General features: G+C 45.7%; 3 protein-coding genes across 4 annotated transcripts; 2 read left to right on the forward strand and 1 right to left on the reverse strand.

The window, feature by feature from the left end:
- The first annotated feature begins 1,552 nt into the window (after nucleotides 1–1,552).
- Nucleotides 1,553–8,575, forward strand: LOC112847430 (uncharacterized). The gene is made up of 8 exons (XM_025909138.1): nucleotides 1,553–1,672; nucleotides 1,775–1,903; nucleotides 2,895–3,014; nucleotides 3,148–3,205; nucleotides 3,473–3,579; nucleotides 4,801–4,914; nucleotides 6,579–6,745; nucleotides 7,062–8,575. The coding sequence occupies exons 1-8, from the start codon at nucleotides 1,553–1,555 to the stop codon at nucleotides 7,507–7,509; spliced, it is 1,263 nt and encodes a 420-aa protein (XP_025764923.1). The 3' UTR covers nucleotides 7,510–8,575.
- A 2,251-nt stretch (nucleotides 8,576–10,826) lies between these two features.
- On the forward strand, nucleotides 10,827–13,166 carry LOC109194553 (kinesin-like protein KIFC3). Of its 2 annotated transcripts, XM_019360927.2 has the most exons (4): nucleotides 10,827–11,645; nucleotides 11,744–11,930; nucleotides 12,084–12,179; nucleotides 12,506–13,166. In XM_019360927.2, the coding sequence occupies exons 1-4, from the start codon at nucleotides 11,443–11,445 to the stop codon at nucleotides 12,674–12,676; spliced, it is 657 nt and encodes a 218-aa protein (XP_019216472.1). In that variant the 5' UTR covers nucleotides 10,827–11,442; the 3' UTR covers nucleotides 12,677–13,166. The 2 variants fall into 2 exon arrangements, with proteins under 2 accessions (XP_019216472.1, XP_025764967.1); XM_025909182.1 differs by having other exon boundaries at nucleotides 11,744–12,179.
- On the reverse strand, nucleotides 12,735–18,346 carry znf277 (zinc finger protein 277). Its single transcript, XM_003439374.4, has 12 exons — nucleotides 18,250–18,346; nucleotides 17,233–17,446; nucleotides 16,871–16,959; nucleotides 16,675–16,757; nucleotides 16,350–16,441; nucleotides 15,527–15,637; nucleotides 15,311–15,443; nucleotides 15,070–15,137; nucleotides 14,527–14,623; nucleotides 13,901–13,943; nucleotides 13,641–13,815; nucleotides 12,735–13,424 (listed from the first exon to the last, which is right to left on the reverse strand). The coding sequence occupies exons 1-12, from the start codon at nucleotides 18,275–18,277 to the stop codon at nucleotides 13,235–13,237; spliced, it is 1,323 nt and encodes a 440-aa protein (XP_003439422.1). The 5' UTR covers nucleotides 18,278–18,346; the 3' UTR covers nucleotides 12,735–13,234.
- Between the last annotated feature and the right edge of the window lie 351 nt (nucleotides 18,347–18,697).

Here is an 18,697-nt window from a genome sequence, read left to right on the forward strand (position 1 = left end):
TGTCAGCCCTGCAGCACTACTCCAGCACGCTCGTTCCACTCATGCAGACACACTTTTGTTTTTGTGCACATGCACGAGTTCTGCACACCTGACAGCACTCCCACCTCTCCACTGTGGTAAATCTGCTGCACACGAGCGGATTTTAAACCGTCTTCACGGCTTGATGCTCTGCACGTGTGTGATTTGGGGTGAATTGGCGTGGACGTGCCTGTTCGCCCTCTGATAAGTGTGGCTTTGGCTCCAGTATTGTAGGGACAATTTAAGCAGGCAGTCAGGGGTTCCTCCTCCAGGACAGTCTGAGCATCAGTAACTTCCTCTGCACATGCTCAAACCATCTCAGCCTCTCTGACTCTGAGCGGTCACGTTGTGGATGAGAGGGCCACAAGTAATCAGAATATTAATCAGAAATATTTCATAAGTGTGGTAAACACACCACACTTTTCAGCCCAGCGTGGTTTTGCAGAATTATCATTAGAGAAGCGGCGCTACATGAGAATTTAATCTTGTGATGGACGTTGTTCTGCAAAGTGGAAAAAAGTATTAAAAGTTTTTACTTAATTAAAAGTTATAATCTTTTTAAGTAGCCTAATAGCTGAGTGGTTGTGTATTCAAATATATGATGATGCTACTGGGCTGTAATTATAGATTTACTGATGTGTATATCTTTAATGTTCCAGCTGATGATGGTTTTAATCACTAATATATTGTTTAGCAGCTTGATCAATCGTGCAGTAATTTCACTCAAAATATAAAGTGTGTGGAAATACTTCAATGAAGTAAAAGTACATAAAACCTGAGTAAACGTTCCTGTCTCATTAAACATGGTGGGGGCTAAAAGAGGAGCAGTGTTCTAGCCCAGTGTGGTCCCAAGGGGCCAATCATATTTCAGGGAGGGCAGGTGCCACCTCACGCCCACTTCTAGACACGCCCCTGGGCAACAGGGAAGGATGCAAACTGCTGACTGAGGTCACGACAGTGAGATTAACCCTAAATCAAGGTTAAATGAGCGATACTGGTGTTAAACAAAGCAGAAGACAGGAGAGCTGTCGGACGGTCAGAGCCTCTGTGGGCAGGTCATGAAGGGCTGAACAGGTGAGTTTGCTCTGCAGTCTAAAGTGTTTCTGTAGTAACACCATCGACCTTCTCCAGGATGAGTAACAGGAGTCGTGTTCCCTGCAGTGTGTTTGTGTGTAGATGCTGCCCTCTAGTGTTGATCTTCAGCAGTGCAGAGCAGGAACACTGAGGGTAAAACTTTGGAGATCTTCTCTTCACAGCAGCTTCTTGGAGAAATGAGTTTGTAAATGACCAACAGCAGGTTGATAAACCAGCAGTTTGTCACATGATAAATACTGAAATCACATTTAAATCCTTCATAAAAAATCCATTAACAAGACCTCATGAGACAGGAAACCCCTTTAAGTCGTCCTCAGAGATGACAGGAGACACGCCCATGTGTCGGATTACCTGTTCTCACCTGTCGGGCTGACATCACTGCCGGCTCCCTCTCTGTCTCCTTTTCTCTCTGGATGTTTCTGAGTCTGTGGATGTCGTGATGGGCAGCGGAGCGTCTGTCAGTGAGGAGCCCCGGCTGGACACGCTGGAAGCCCGGGAGGCGGAGCCCGGAGACACCTGGGCCTCCACACCTGCAGAAGGGAGCAACGACACCCTGCAGGTAACATTTCCTCCACACTGTTTGCATCCACCAAGATCTGGGAAGGAGAGGAAACACTGTGTGTGTGTGTGTGTGTGTGTGTGTGTGTGTGTGTGTTAGCAGGCAGATTTGAAGGAAGGCAAAGCTGAGAGTCACACTGTGGACGCCCAGTCTGTGAAGAGTGATGGAGGAACCAGCAAAGAGATGGAGGAGGAGGAAGCAGCCCAGCCGGTGGTGGATCCAGCTGTGACTGTGAGCAGCTTTTTAACATTAAACATCTGTCCTGATCATTTCCCTCACTCAGAGCTGCTGTTATGATGTCATCACTGATCCTCTGTGATGTTAATGTCTGATGGGACTCTCTGGTCCTCTCCCAGTCTCAGCTGACAGAACATAACTGTCACAGTTACCTGAGACGCACTGAAAGATGAAGGTCAGGGCTCTGTTATATTATTCATGGCAGGACTCGCTGGTCCTCCCGTATCTGTGAGTGGGTGTGACCTCTGCAGGAGTGATTAGGGGCCTGCAATGCTCCCTAATTACTTACTAATTATTCACAGCCAGCTTTTAAGGTGCAACCAGACCGAACTGCTCTTTCAGTGCAAACAAGTTTAACTGCACGTTTAGTCCTGAGATATCACAACATTAGGAAAACAGTGTCATTGCAACAGCAGGTCTCGATTTGTGAGACAATCTGAGAAATCAGACTCTTTAAATTATAAGAAATTAATGTGTAAAATAAAAGAACAGTTTCTGCTCAGACTGTCCTGTAGTTACAGAAAGTTTATGTCCATTCATAGAAATATTCTTTAAAATGTGGAAAAAAACAAGAAAAAACTACCAACAAAACAAAACTGGACAGAATTTTTAATGCATGGTGAAAAACAGGAACTTTTCTATCGTTTAGCGGTTTCCAATTACTGAATTACTTTGGTGTAGTAGGAATGATGATGTGGGAGGTCTTTATCAGCAGGACGAGCTGAAAATCAATGCCCTCCTTCACATTTTCGTCTCTGAGCCGGATTAGAGTCTTTGTCTGCTGAAAATGAGGCATAAAGCAAGTAAACAGTAACAGTCCTGATAATATTCTGTGATCGACCAGAACAGCACGCACACATCCAGCACTCCAGCTGCTGTCCTCTGATAGGCTGTGATGATTCTCAGTGACTGTCACTTCTACTGTATTTGCACCAAAGTGGGTTTGACAGTGTTGAGCAGTGAGTGGCTTCTGTGTTAATACCAGGAAACTGCAGCAGAAGGGGAAGAAGTGTCTCTGCACTTCGAGAGTTTCCTCCATGAAAACGGGATGCTGTACAGCTGCTTCAGTCACCATGGAAACAGAGTTTACATGGACGCGTCTCAGGTAAGAACTGATGAGCATGATTATGGCCGTGGCGTCTGTGCTCTTATTACCCCGACATCCATGACCACGGTGTGAGGACGGAAACTCCTCTGACAGCTGTTTGTGATGTCACTATTGGCTCTGTGTGTTCCAGAAACTGCAGCCGTTTCCAAAGGAGTGGTACAATCAGGGACACTTCATCGCCACACGCAGTGAGGTCCGTTTGCTATGACGCTCTTCAGTGCAGCATTGTTGCCTGATTTGCTGCACTTATTTAACTTTTCCTGTTAAACTGATGGAAAAAGTTGCTGTTTTGCAAAGTTGAAAATGCCTTGAACTTAAAAAAAACACTAAATGATCTGAAAAATCATTGTGAGCTAAAAGCAGAAGGAGGAAAAAGGTCAAACTGGAGTCCTTGAGAAGTGTTGTTCATGTGTGTGAGGCCTGAGAGTGATGGCAGGACACACTCTTTCCTTCAGGGCTCTGGTCAGCTGCAGACTCACGGCAGCAGCCAGTCGACGGTCTGGGAGGACGACCGCACCGGCAGCATCTACATCCAGGGCAGAGGAACCGTCATGACCTACAGGTTTGTGGTGAGATGAACAAAAGCACTGCTGTGGCTGCACTTACGAAAGCCTTTACAAACGTTGATGCAGAGAAGTCAAAGATTCTGTTAAGGTTCAAAATGTTGAGGAGGAATCCAAAATAACCACCACTGATCCGGCCGTGTGCAATTAGACGGCATTTTAATGAATACACATGTGTGAGTCCGAACGCTGTGCAGATTTCAGCGTCGAACTAACTACAATAGTCAGAACAAAGACTTTATAGGGTTGGCAGTCTTCCTGTTACCAGGCAGACTCAAACAAAGCATACGTCACTCCAAAACCACAAACGTTCAGTTAACTTTGAACACAGTTTTAAACAGAACATCATCTTCGCGTCGAAGCCAGGTGCTTCCTGTCTCCATCCTCGCACGCTCGCCTCCGCTGTCGCTTATCTCTGGGACATCTGGTGTACTTCCTGGAACAGACTAACACGTACGCACCCCAACTTTGCAGTCGCAAGCAAAACATAATTAAACTCTTACCTACTAAATGAGTCTATCTAATATGTATGTGTATGTGTGTAATAATCTTGACTTACATGTAAAATATATAAAACAAATGTTTCAATCTAATACAACTACTTAAAGCTTAATCAAAGATAAATGCATAATAAAACCCCCTGCTCTTGGCTTACACTCAGACTCGGCTTTCAGTTTCACTTCTGCAAGCCTTGCAGAAGTGTTTCCTGTCTCATTTTGGCACAGAGTGTATTTCCTGTCCCTGCAGTCTACACAGAAACATTTAAGATTATTATATAGGAGCATTGAAAAACATTTAAAATTATAGATTCAACTCCACAGTTTAAAGTGGTTCTTCTTGGACCTGTAATAAAGACTAATATAATACCAATATGTTTGAACATCTGAATGCATCTGCATGCAACATCACTATTAATAATGAAATGGTAATGATGATTATACTAATAGCAGCAAATAATAGCAGTAAAATATTTCTCCTCTTGACAATTCCCAACGTTCACAGACATGATGACAGAAGTCTGTGAGTGAACCTGCTGCCGAGGCAGTCCAGTCTGCACTGCAGGAGTAACCACTTACAGTGCCGTGCTGTGCAAACTGTGCACCAGCCTACCCTCGACTGCTGCATTCACTTATCGTTAGCTCTGCAGTTTCAGAAGCATTTGTGTTTGTCTTTAGAGAATCGGGTCGGTTCTTCCATCTCGTTCTGCTGTTTCCGTGCAGGAGAGGGTGAATGTCTGCAGGTTCTGGGATCCCGAGTCGGGCCTCTGGCTGCTGCTGCTGCTTCAGTGGGAGATGAACACAGAGTTCGTCAAAGCTCGAGTCCAACGAGTCACGGTGAGGAACAAGGTGCATGGAGATGTAACCATGTGGGCGGCTGCTTATTAGAGTTACCCTAACATCAGATTGTGTTTATAAATGATGACATGGTGGAGCAGTGGTCTTCTTTTCTATCTGGACTTTCCTTGTTTTCCACTGGCCTGCATCGGTCCAAAGACATGCATGTAGGGTTAAGTCAGTCTGGGATGGAGTACTGACCTGGCCAAGGTGTAGCCCAGCTCTCGCCCAGTGTCACCGGGGTAGCAGGTGACACTGACTGGCTGTCAGATATATTATGAAAGAATAATCTGGATTGTTGATAATCTCGTCTGTGAGCCAAAGAAGCTCACAAAGTACATCTTATATGAGATTTACCAACTGCATGCTTATCATCGGCTAATCTACCGAGCCACGGCCGAGTTTGGCTTCTTGGCCTGCAAACAAATGCTGTGCTCAGTTTCTGGAATGATCCCGCTTAGACACCAAATGATGCTCATGTTCCTTTGGAGAGAACACTGAGAAATGAGCCGACTGGTGCTTCAGTGTGATGAACTGTGTAGAGAAAAAAAAAAAATTCTGCCATGTAAAAGAAGAGGAGGAGATACTAGGTAGAAAAGTACTCCAGTAAAAGTTGAAGTACTGATTGAACTTTTTTACTCAAGTAAAAGTGAAAAAGTACCGACTCTGAAAAGTACTTAAAGGAAGAAGGTAAAAGTAGCTCCTTAAAGAACATTATTACCACCTATAAGTATGCAAAGCTAACGAATACAAACTTTATTTCAGTCTACATTTTAATAACTATTTCCTGTTACCTCCATTGTAGAGATGGACTTTGCCACAACTGACAATAATTTCTATTGAGAGTACAGCAAACAGCAAACTCACCTGTTTATCCTGCACCAACCTGCAGCCTTTAAATAACACAATTAGTCTGCCTCAGTTTGTTTAGCAGCAGGTTTATGAACAAACATCATGTGACATGTACAGATTTAGAGACATGAGGACTTCCATGTGAGCTTTAAATGAGCATCCTTCCTTTAACTCTCAGCTCTCCTTCCTCTCCTTTTTTCTCATCTTTCTCCATCTCTGAGTGAACTTAGCTCTCTGTGTTTTCTCTCCCTGTGAAATACACCAGCTGGACCTTTAGCTGCAACACACTGCACACAAACAGTTTGTGTGTTTGCTGATGTTTGTTGAGCTCATAGAAATGCTGCATTTCAAATTACCTGACACTTAATAAACGTTACTTACTTTATGCTACTTCTGCAGAGCTAGCTAGATGCTAAAGTACCACAACTTATGGACACCTGCTCTCATTGTGCCAAAACAAAAGGCACGGGGGTCCGCTTAAACCCCCGACTGTGGCACATGGTTTTGCCTCTTTCATCTCTTTTTACGCAGCATCTCCTGGTGATTAAGAAATAAACAGGATTTCCTCTCATGTGTTTCTGTTTAGGCTCAAATCGGTTTGATGTTCGGAGGCTCGGAGTGACGTGAAATAATAACTCCTCTCAAACACCTTAATCCAAAAGTAATGAGCCTGTTTTAAAAATGTGTCAGAAAAATAAGTACTCAAGTAAAGTACAGATACCTGAAAGTTGTACTAAAGTACAGAAACGAAGTATTTGTACTTTGTTACTTCCCACCTCTGCCTGTCATTGAAATAACATTTTGTGTTCCAGTCTGCCCTCCCCGGCCTGGTGGACCAGAAGGAGATCACGGCAGCTCTCAGACAGTGTAACTACGACCCCGATGAGGTCATCTCCGTCTACCACACCATGTTTGGAGATATCCTCCTGCAGGCCCCCCCAGGAGGAAATCACAACTATCCTGACCTCAACTCCTTCAGGTTGGCAACTTTCTTTTGGAGAGTGGAAAGATCACAGATGACTCCATTCATGCTCTCACCTACAACGCTTGCATCGGCTTAGCTGGTTTTCACCCAGTCAGTAATCGCCTAAATCTTTGGAAAAGCCTGATCCTAGCTCTGGGGCTAGCCTCCAGCTAGCTCTGTATACAGAACAGTCCAGCTGTACTAACGCTCCAAATGTTGTTTAAATTTAGTTTTCATTGTTTTACATCCAAAGCTATAGTGGTGCTTTTTGGGAACACTTGATCAGATATCTGCACACCATGTGATCAAACATGCAGCTTTAACCCTACAGAGCCCTCCTGGAGAGAGACCGGGTCATCGAGGATCTGAAGCAGAAGCTCCAGATGAAAGAGAAGGAGGTCGACAATCTGTTTCAGAGGAACAGTCACCTGGTGAGGGAAGTCCGCTATCTGACTGATGTTGTTCAGCACCTGAATCAGAAGCTCGCCGAGCTCGAGGCTGACAAGCAGGAGCTCCGGGAGAAGATCCGATCCCTCCTGAACCGCAGAGCTTCTCCCGCCCCACCTGCCAAACCCGTCATCAAGCCAGCTGTGGACATCGGCCAACTGCACCAGATGAGCCGGCTGACCCGGGAACTGAACGTCTCAAACAAGCACCTTCGCTCCGTAGTTCACCAGGCACTTGCTGACATTAAGAACCACCTGGGGCAGTTCGAGGGTCCTCTGGGGAAGTTGGCCCAAGTGGAACAAGAGGCAACCAGTGAGGTGGAGAAGCTATGATCCCTCTACAGGAAGGAGGCAGTGGAGAGGTAGAGCGTGTACAACAAGCTGCTCGAGCTGCAGGGGAACATCCGGGTGTTCTGCTGCTGCAGGAAGAGCTCGGCCTCCAGCTGCTTGGAGAAAACCGATGACCAGGAGGTGGTCGTCGTCCAGAAAGGAAGTAGAAAGAAGTTCCAGTTTGACAAAGTCTACTCTCCCAGCAGCACACAGGTAAAGGCTTAGACTTCTTCCCCATTCTGAACACACAAACTGGCAAAACAGTTTCATTCCTTTACGAGCTTTTCTGTTTGCAGGTAGCTGAACATTCGATGCAAAGAGACGGATGCTCTCTGAACACAAACTCTTACTTTAGATTGCTTGCCGGTGATCTGGGGAAGGTTAAGAGGTTAGATTATATTACAGTGTCTGTGTTAATTAACAGAAAACTTAGCAGTTAAAAGCAGTCTGCATATTATTAAATACCACAGCTCTGTCATTAATTTTCCCACCGGGAAGGTTTGTGTTTGATCGTTAATGAGCTCTAGATTTTAATGAAGCCTGGGCACTAACGAGCGCTTGGCCTTCGCAGCACTCTGCTTATTAACGTTGATTGGTTTCTAATTTTTGTTTAACGCCTCATAAACAAATTGGCATGACGCTTCATTTGACGATCCTGTGGGGAGCGTGGATCTGCATCCAGAAAACCAGAACATACCCAAAAAATCCAAGCAGCAAACCTCGGATGGTCGACTGTCCATCATACAGTTTTTTTTCTAGCCAGCATTAATTATCTGCAGATTTTGTCCCTGCTCTCTGCAGGAAGACGTGTTTGCAGGAACTCTGCCTGTGATAACTTCCTGCGTGGATGGATATAACGTCTGTATTTTGGCGTATGGACAGACGGGCTCAGGGAAGACGTACACCATGATGGGCAGCAAGGAAAACCCAGGAGTAGGGATGGGTACCGGTTACCGGTGCCGTTCTGACATAAATGGTAGTAACCAGACTGAAAAGCAGCGCACATTTTGGTGCTTTTTTTTTCTTGAGATGTCATACACTTTGGATTCTAGCCAATCATTTTACCTTTACAAGGATAGTAGGCGGGCCCAGGTACGTACGTTCTTTTAGAGCAGAGCTACAGATTAAAAATGCCCAAGGCGAAGCGATCAAAAGTCTGGCTGTACTTCACAGCTCAGCTAAAATGTCATATAAACCATTTCTACAACCACAAAACAAGCCATGATTAAACGAGCAGTTAGTCTGCTAAACAAACAAGGCGAACCAGAAATTCTCCAGACTTCATGTAACCGGCTAAAGAAAAGCTGGTTATCTTCCAGAGCTATCACCAATCACCAAGTTTCACCACACTCTGACCAAAATTCACTGAATGAGCCGCAAAAGAAGACCACAAAAACACACAGCGGTGCAAATGCGCTAAGACAGAAATTGGCTTACCGTCCAGATTTCCTCCGTTATTTTCGCTGGTAGCCACGTGATTATCAGCAGTTACCACGCCTACCTAGCCGCATCAGAGCCGTTTTCCGTCAACAACCTCCATTTTAGACCCACCTACAGACACGTGACTGGACAGACGTCACATGCAGTAAATTTGGGCCCACGTGGGTTTTGGCATTACAACGTCTGATTGGTTGAAGTAACGTGCACGTGGCATCGTTACTGTGATTCTATTGGCTCAAACAATTAAAAAGAGGTGTCAATCATGCAAATTGACCAAAAGAAACCAAAGTTACAGCCCCTCAGAGTTTAAAGGGCCAGAGGCCAATTAAGCGCTCCATGGCAGAAAAGGCCCATTACCATGTAACTGTGTGGTTAATTCTTCAAAAATATATTTTAAAAAAAAAGCATTTTTAGGCATGCTAATAAAATTAATTAATTTCTGCTCTTAAATAACTAAAAAAATTCAACTGGCATGGTGTCCAATTGTGTGCCAAAATTGGACATTTTTGTACAAGGTCTGGATATTCATGTATTGACAGCGCTGTAATTCTTCACTGTTTCACTTTAAAAACATAAATCTTTGCACAGATGATGTTTATATGTTGTTACGGTTCTTATCATTTTGCAGAAAAAAAGAGACTGCTAAAAATAAAAACATGAGATGTTTTTGGACGAAGTTTGTGTTCTCCATTCTTTAAGCACTGGTTCGAGCACCGTTTAAGCACCGGCACCGTTTCAAAAGTACCAATTTGGCACCGGTATCAGATAAAACCTAAACGATACCCATCCCTACCCAGGAGTCAACATCAGGTCAGCCTTTCTCAGTAGGAACATTTGGTATCTACATTAGGTTTAGTGCTTCAGGTTCTCTATAAGATCTTTGAACAAAGCACCAAAACGCAGCTGTAACCTGAGAAGGATTATTTACAGATCTGCGTGTGAAGCATGGCTGTTAGAACCTGTTCAAAGGTTTAAAAATAATCTGCCGCACAAGATGTAGACGATTTGAACAGAACCTCAGAGGATTCAGTAAAAGCAGCATAAAACAGGACTGTTCTGTTTGGTCAATCAGATAAATTCATGAAAACTCGCTGGAGAACAGTCCAGAACCTCATGGTGACAAAAAGACCCAACAAAGGCTGAGATGTCTGCACTGACGCAGCACCAGAGAGGACAAAGAGGGTGAAAGACTTTGGGTGGCTGCTAACCGTCTGAGGCATGACGTGTTTAACATTTATGCAGACCTGCTCGAGTTAACGGTGTTTTTGCAGAACTGAACAGTACAGCCAGGACTTTGCAGCGTTGGTATCGGTACAAAGATGTTTTAGACAGAAAGTGTTTGTTTCATGTTATTATGCCAAACCCTGAAATGTCTGCGTGTCCAAATACTTATGGTCCACACTGTAAGCTGGTGTTATCCCCCACCTGGAATAAGATCACCTCTCTTACCATCATCAAATCAATACACCTGCACTGAATCAAATATTTATATCGATATTTCACAGAGCATAGAGAATATACTGCATAATTAATAGGTGTGTCTATTGTTTCGGCTGCTTCAGGCTGCAGGTGGGTTACCTGTTTGGGGAAAGCCTGCATTGATATATAATAAATGAGGAAGTGTTTCAGCCTCCTCTGCACATGCTGGCATACAGACACCGGCTCACACTGAACAGAGGCTTCATCAATGTTTCAGTAACGCTTTTTTTCTTCCTTCGTCACGTAAGGCCGTGCAACACCGTGGAGTTTAACTCATCTTCTCTTGAACGCTGCAAACCAAAATACGAGAAACTTATTATCAGATACGTTGCAATCAACTCTTCTCTGAAGCCATGTACAGTCACCAAAACTAAAATCGAATCAGAAGGTTGGTGGTTCGATCCGAATGCATCAATCAGAGTGAGAGTGTGTGCATGCTAGGCTCAAAGGCACAAAACCCCAACACAAACACTGCATTCACCACCAAGTTACAACTGACTTAATAGTGGGTGGTGGTGCATGGCCGTTTTTAGTGGGTGGAGCGATTTGTCTGTTAATTTCGATATAGGAGGAGACTCCGACATGCTAACTAGTTACTTCACTGGGGTGGCTGTAGCTCAGGAGGTAGAACCAGTAGAGGTGTTATACTGACCGGGAGGTTGGTGGTTCGATCCCTGGCTCCTCCTGCGTGCATGCCAAATATCCTTGGGCAAGATACTGACCCCAAGTTGCTCTTGACCCTCGTCTACCTCCCTGGAACATGATGTGCTGTTTGGGCCCATTGAGACAAACCTGTGCCTCCTGACAGCCGTGCATCCATGTTTGATGAGGAGAAGCTGCAGCTCAGTGCAGACAGGAGACATTTCATTTACAGAGGTCGAGCAGTGATTTTTAATGACGACACTTCAGCTTTAGGCGAAAAGTCAGAGCTAAATCTAAATTTTTGGTAATTCAATAAATGTGAATTGCTCTCAGCATATTAGATTTACTTTTATTTGTTAACCTATTCAGATTTCCATGCTGGAGATTTATAATGAAACTTTGAACGACCTGCTTGCTAAAAGCGGCGGAGCGGCGCTGGACATCAGAGTCCTGGGAAAGTCCGTTTCAGTCCCAGGACTGACTCGGGTCGAGGTCCGGACGGAGGCTGACATCCTCACCGTCATGGAGATGGGAGAAAAGAACCGGAAGATCGCCTCGATCAAGATGAACATCCAGAGGTGTCGCAGATTTGCTTCAGAACGTTTGGAATGCTTAAATGGCAAAACGAGCGCGTTCTCTTACATCGTTTTATCTGCCGTTAATCTGTTGTTTGAAGCTCACGCTCTCACCTGGTGGTGGCGCTGGAGGTGGAAGGCTCAGATGAGGTGTCCGGGCTAACGTCTTGCGGTATGCTGACCTTGTGTGACCTCGCCGGATCAGAGCGGATTTCTAAGACGGAGGCCGAGGGTCAGAGACTGGTGGAGGCCGCTGCCATCAATAAATCACTGACAGCGCTGGGACAGGTACACGCTCACCTGCTTTATCTGCAGGAAGCCTCAAATTGGAGCTTTCATTCCAGGACATGGAGAAGGCTGGGAGAAGGCAACGTGATAAAAACTAGAGGCAGGGCAGATGTAATGTTGTATTTGAGTGCTGTTCTTCTGTTTCTTATCCAGGTGTTTAGCGCCCTGAAGTGCAACGCTATCCACGTCCCATTCAGGAACTCCAAACTCACCCACCTCCTGCAGCTGTGCCTCAGCGGAGACTCCAAGGTAAACTGAAAGTTCGCTCTGCTGTGGTAGCGCCGCCTGCGCTGACGTGAACTTTGGTTCGTAATTCTTAACTCGTGAGTCTGATCAGTGCAGCCGATTCAGGAAAGTGCTTCAAAATCTGCACTCTTTCTAGTGGCCAGCAGGGGGCGACCCCTCTGGTATTACAGAAATCTATGAGAGACGTTTGTGGTGTCAGTCGTTGGTCTTTCTCCAAACACGGTGGTGCTGATTTTATAAATGTGGGAGTGTTGAAGTCAGAAATGAGGATAAAACAAGAAGTTTGACAGCAGTGAGTTCCTGCAGCGACCTCTCGTTTCTCTCCTCAGTGCTGCATGTTCGTGAACGTGAGCCCGGACGCGAAGGACGCGGTGGAAACTGAGCATGCTGCAGTTCGGCTCCACCATAGGGCAGGTGGCGCTCGGCAAAGCGACACAGAACGTCGCGCCGGCGAAAAACAGAAACACCAAGTAGACATTTCAGGCACGAGAAGTCTGTGAATATTTTGGGGGGACAATAACAACAATAATAACAATAACGATGTGCAGTAAAACATACACTCATTCTTTTCATTTATTCAGTTCCTGTGTTGTGTTGTGCGTAGTGCCGACACGGGACAGTTTCCAGTTGTGTGGTACTGTTGTTCTAAGTATGACTGTGCAATAAAGAGTTCTCTTGTCTTATCTTGAATCCAGCTCAGTTACAAGTTACAAAAGAAAATAATTTTTACTCGAGTAATAAAGTTCATATTCAAGAAAATGCATGTTTCAGCTTCATTGCACGAGGCAGAGCAATAAACGTTACGTTACAGCGGACATCATGACGTCCGCGTATCCAGCTGTGGAGGACTCGTCTTTTAAACATTTTCTTTTGTTTTTTTTAATCTGTACTAAGTAGAGATGGACAGGAAATAGTTGGGAAAGACCACAGGCCACGGGTCGGACTCAAACCCGGGCCGCTGCGTTCCAGCTATATGGGATGTGGTCACCATGAGCTGAGCTCAGCCGACGTCAGAGACAACTTTGAGTCAAACGTATGACGTGTGTCCGTCTGTGGTCCTAGCTGCTGCCTCCTCGCTCCTTCAGCAGCTGCTTGAGGACGCTGGACTGTTTCAGCGCTCTCAGGTTAGAGATGTCCTCCGCGATGACCGGGATCTCTTCGCCACGATGCTCCTCGTCGCCGTCGCCTTCCTCGCTGTCAGAGAGCGTGCACAGGAGAGCGTCGTTCTCGTACGTGGGGAAGTAATACCTGCGGAGAGAGACGAAGTTTAGAGCTCAGGCTCGAATTAGTCCCAACTTAAAAAAGGACGACATTTTCATTGATAATCATTACTGATAAAAATACTCCAAATGAAGCGTAAACATCTGTGGCGTTGACCACGTTCATCAGCATCTGTACGCCAGCTTTAAAGCCCGCGCTCTCATTGGTTAATTCTGTGGATCACAGGCGCTTCGTTAAACCTACTGCGGCTGGTCCCAGGCGGACATCTCCGGCAGTTTCATCACGTGACCTTCAGTCGTGATGTGACGCAGGGCGTCCGCCCGACAGTCGAACGTCCGCATGCAGCTGTAGCAACGGCTCTGATGGATCTGCCGCCGGATGAAGTTCACCAGTTTGACCTGCTGGTAGAACTTGAGGTCTGAGGGAGGACAGAACATTAGAAACACTCAGAAGGAAGAAAAAGAAGTAAACTGTGCTCCAATTACCACAGAGATTTCACTCACTGAGCTCGGTCTTGAGGTGGTGAAGGTCGAAGCCGTGAGCCTCCTGCAAAATAATCACAGAACAGAAAGATGTCAGGGTCACGTGACGCCGCAACGCTCGTTACAGACTTCATAAATAACAAAACCATAAAGCAGAGAGAAACTTTTCTGCCTCTCAGGTAAACTCGTCACTCGTAAGCAGAAACTCAGGTTAGGAAAACTGGTTCTAACTTTAAACCATCAGAACGTTTAATCAGCGCGCAGTTCTACAAAAATCTGACTGCAGTCGATGTCGAATCCTAGATTTTATTTATTGTTCACGTGGAAACATTTTTATTTGCTTGTTAATATGTTTGGCAATCATGTATTTATTTGGAAATTTTTCAAAATAAAAGGCGCTTCATTTTAAAAGCTCTTCAGCTTTGGTCCATCTGTGTGTGAGGGCACTTTTTCATACTTCCACCTGTCTGTGTTTGGGTAAAATCCACGGTTTGTGCTTACGATGGATTCATATGTGTGCAGAGAAGCAGATCGATTCCTGTCAGTGTGCACCGTCTCTGCTCTCCCAGAGTCCTTTGCAGAATCGTTTCAGGAATGAAGGGCAGAAAACAATATTTTCCTTCTCTGAAACTTCTGCGTTGCCGTACCTTCATGTGCGCGTAGATCTGCTCCAACGTCTCCGACTGGTGATCACAGAACAGACACACTGCAGAGACTGGATGAGCCTGCCAGTCCGACCAATCACTGCGGACGATACAGAGACGAAACGAGCAGACTGAAAGCATTCACACAGGATCAGAGGAGGAGTAGGAAGTGGACTTGAGACAAGAAGCCCCCTAAAGGATTTAAACTTTTGTATCCAGGCTGACACAGTAAATAAGAATATTCTCAGGCGGGACAACTGAAGGTTCAGGGGTCAAACCTCCAACCTTTCACTGTACCTCCTGATCCACAGCTGATTCAGCTCGTGCTTAGTTCTCGAGATCTCGAGCTCAGAGTGGTCAGGTCTTGTTGGGTTAAAATAAACGTTACACTGAGTAACTGCACCATCTGGTGGTACAAACTGGTATTACACCAAAGTGCAGCCTGGCTCAGTTTTTGCCTTTAACACAACACAGAGCAGAATGTATGATATGAGTCAGGATACTTTAGTTAATGCTGTCCTTACGGAGCTACATGAGGAAACTTACTCATCCTCATCGTCCGCCAGCTCACGGTCATCTTCGCTCTGCACCTCCTCCCACGTCTTTCCCAGTTCCTGACAGAACAGGAGGGACGCTTTAAAATCAGAATCGGGATAATACACTCAGGTAGTGTGTTTGCTTCTACAGACGCTATGTTTCTTTTTGCCAACTGAACATTTATAGACGCAAGAACTGCTTCGTTTATCCTGACAGGGAAGCGTGTGGCGAGTGTGTCACTGGGTTTTACCAGGTAGTTGATGACATAGAAGCGGTCGTACTCGTGGTTTTTGGCATTGATGCGGCGGTGAGCTTTTTTCCTCATGTGATCCTTCAGCGTGGTTTTATCTCGAAACGTTTTCTCGCAGTACAGACACTGCAGACTGAAGCGAGGGGAGCGAAATGAAAAGGCGCGAGAAACAAAGCAAAACTTAATGCTGTGAATAAAAAGCAACGATTAGCATACCTGTCCAGTTTGTCCTGCAGCGTGTCGAGGAACTCGCTGCAGTAGACGATGTTGTCCGGCAGTCCGATGCTGAAGGAATGCTCTCTGGCCATGTGGTTCAGCAGAGACGACCTGGAAACAGCACGTGGAGCCGATTTTAATAAACGAAAGAAAACATCAGCTGACATCATCACTGTTAGCACTGCGCTGCAGTCCTTTGGGCTTCGTCCAGAAGTTCCCAGTTGGACAAGACGTCAAGATCCTTACGGCGTGCCCGTGGTGGCAGACAGAGGGGAGCAACATCCACCGCCATGGGCACGCGGCATGTTAAAATGTGAGGAGACCCGGAGTGGACACGGGTTATGTCTCTCGGCTGACTCCTCAGCATCCTCCCACAGAGGAGCTGGAGGGGGTGGCTGTGTAGAGGGAGGCCGAGCATCTGCGAACCAACACAGTGACTGAAAATGGATGGATAGAAGTTTAACTGGAGGTAAAGCCACAGATCCACAGACGAACTGTGGTAAACACCAGTGAGGAGCCAGTCACACCTTCATGCCATTTATGAACCAGCACACACCTGCACAGGTCTGAGACCTGACTGTTAGCAGAAGAAGAAGAAGGATGCACTGGTCTCACATCAGCTTCTTGGTTCAGGCTTAGACATGTCACTAAATTATGTTTATGGCGCTATGCATCAAAGCAGCTTTTTGGGGGTTAGATCACAAGAGGACGACTACAGGAAGCAAAGAAGCTTTTAGTCACATGATTTCAGGAAGCTCTTCCTTCTGTCTGCTCTAACACACGTGAGGTTTCCAGGACTGATGGGAATCCTGCTGGGCTTTACCTGTTTCCTGTGAACTCTTCACTGCAGAACATGCAGAGACGATGGAAGCTGCAGTCATCTCGCTCCTTCTGCTGCTGCTCCAGGACCTCCTCCTGTGGGAGCACAGAAGAAGAGCTCAGAGGAATTCTTCTCAAACTACCTCAGAGTGCTCAGATATTTAAAGTTCAGAGGTTACAAGGACACAAAACGTGTAAAATCATCATTAAATCTGCAAGAAAAAAAATCCATTCAAAGATTTTCAGACTTTGCCTCAAAATAAAGTTTAAAGGAAACTAAACTTCCAGCAAGATTCACTCTGGATGCTCTGAGTGTCACGTCTCCTCACCAGTCGTTTCTGCTGGAGCTTCTCACGGAGGACTCGGTCTTCTGGAAGGACGTCACACAGCAGGAAGTAGTCCTCCTGCTTCTCTGTCAGGTCAGCGAGGAAGAAGAGTTTTTAATGAGTCATTAATCAGAGCTGGAGGAGGTGTCTTTGATTCACTTTGAAAGGTCAGGTCCTCTGTGGCTTTGAGTGAACTCACCGACTGGGCCCGTGGAGTTGGTTTTAATGACGCTGCAGAAATCTGTGACCGGCTGCTCGAGGAATCTGCCCTTCCAGTACAGCAAGTACCTGATGGAGGAAACATGTGAGTAAAAACCACCAACCGACTCATAGCCAGGCTTACCGGCGCACAGAAACACTTCGCCACGATTCATAAAAGCAGCACACTAACCGGCGTGGACATGTTGGACTTGTTGTATATGCACTTGTAAGGGTTTCCCCCCATCACCCCAAATAATTAAAGTAGGTCTTTGGTGAAATGATCGAGTTCTAAATGCTGAAAACATCCAAACGTGTTCCAGAGAGTTAAACCGAGTGAGCCAGAGCGTGCGTGGTTCGTACTTTCGGAGGTCTGCGATGAGTTTGACATCAGCGATGACAAGCTTGTGCTCCATCAACAGGTGTCTGAGGAGGACGTCTTTCTGCGGCAGTGGGATGGACTCTGAGCAGAACAGGCAGACCAGCGGCTCGGAGCCGGGACATTGAACACCGGGAGCGCTGGAGGTGTCAGCCGGCTGATCGGGGAAACTCAGCGGCTCCAGAATGCTGTCCTTACCTGAGAAAGCAGAGAGACTACAGCTTATTTACCACACACACACACACACACACACACACACACACACACACACACTACTCCAGACCAGGTGAGTCATGACCAAGTGAAAGCGAGAATGTACAGCTTGGCATAAAGGAGCATTTCCCTCTGATCGACAAAATTCTGCCTGTACACAATTATTTTTATCACTCCTGGGGAATAAATATGATCTTAAAAAAAAAAAAAAAAAGTCAGCTCGCAAATTAATTAAATGGCCTGTATTTGTATAGCGCTTTACTAGTCCCTAAGGACCCCAAAGCGCTTTACACATTCAGTCATCCACCCATTCATTCACACACTGGTGATGGAGCCCTGGGGCGCACTGACCACCACCAGTAGGCAACGGGTGAAGTGTCTTGCCCAAGGACACAACGACCGAGACTGTCCGAGCCGGGGCTCGAACCGGCAACCTTCCGATTACAAGACGAACTGCCAACTCTTGAGCCACGATCGCTCATTAACTCATTAATCGAGCTCATACTTTCCACGCTGTTAAATCCCGAACAAACTTCACAGCTGTCAGACTGAGTGTACTGACTGAATATTCATTGATTGCTGTATAATCAGAGTTAGCAGCCCAGCTATTTCCTAGCCTGCTAGCTTAGCCGGGCGATTTCCCGCCAGCTTTTCTGATTTTTTGAGCCTTTTTTCTGCTGATTGTGAATTCCCACAGACTCGGAGAATCACCGACACCCAAACCTTCCCACGCTCACCTCAGGACGTCAGCATTAAAGCCGCGGACACGTTTAAAAATCCACACTTACCGTCTTTACTCGGCTCGCTGGCAGCCATGTCTGATGTCACGTGGTGCAAATAACACAAATCGGACCAATCGGAGGCTATAAAATGCCAACGAAGCGCCTTCGCGGAGCCCGGTAAAACACGAATGAGAAAAGGTGCATTCAAGTGGTTCAAGGAAATACAAAAACTTAAGTTTCGAAAGCTGAAGGTTAATTAATGTGAACGAAGTTGACAGTTGGACGTTGTTGCATATATTAAGCAAAGAATATAAATCACACGAACACTCAGATCCTCAAGATATACCTGAGAGTGAAAGTTCTCTGAACATGAAAGTTTAGTGTTCATAAATCTCCATTTATTAACATTACATTAGCATATGTTTCCTCCCCTCTATTACAAATTGTTAAAGGAAACGTTATTTGTGAATGTGTACCGTGTGTACAGGTGAAAGGTTCCCTAAGATAAACGTCT

This window comes from Oreochromis niloticus, linkage group LG7 (assembly GCF_001858045.2).
Source record: "Oreochromis niloticus isolate F11D_XX linkage group LG7, O_niloticus_UMD_NMBU, whole genome shotgun sequence".
Lineage (NCBI taxonomy): Eukaryota > Metazoa > Chordata > Actinopteri > Cichliformes > Cichlidae > Oreochromis > Oreochromis niloticus.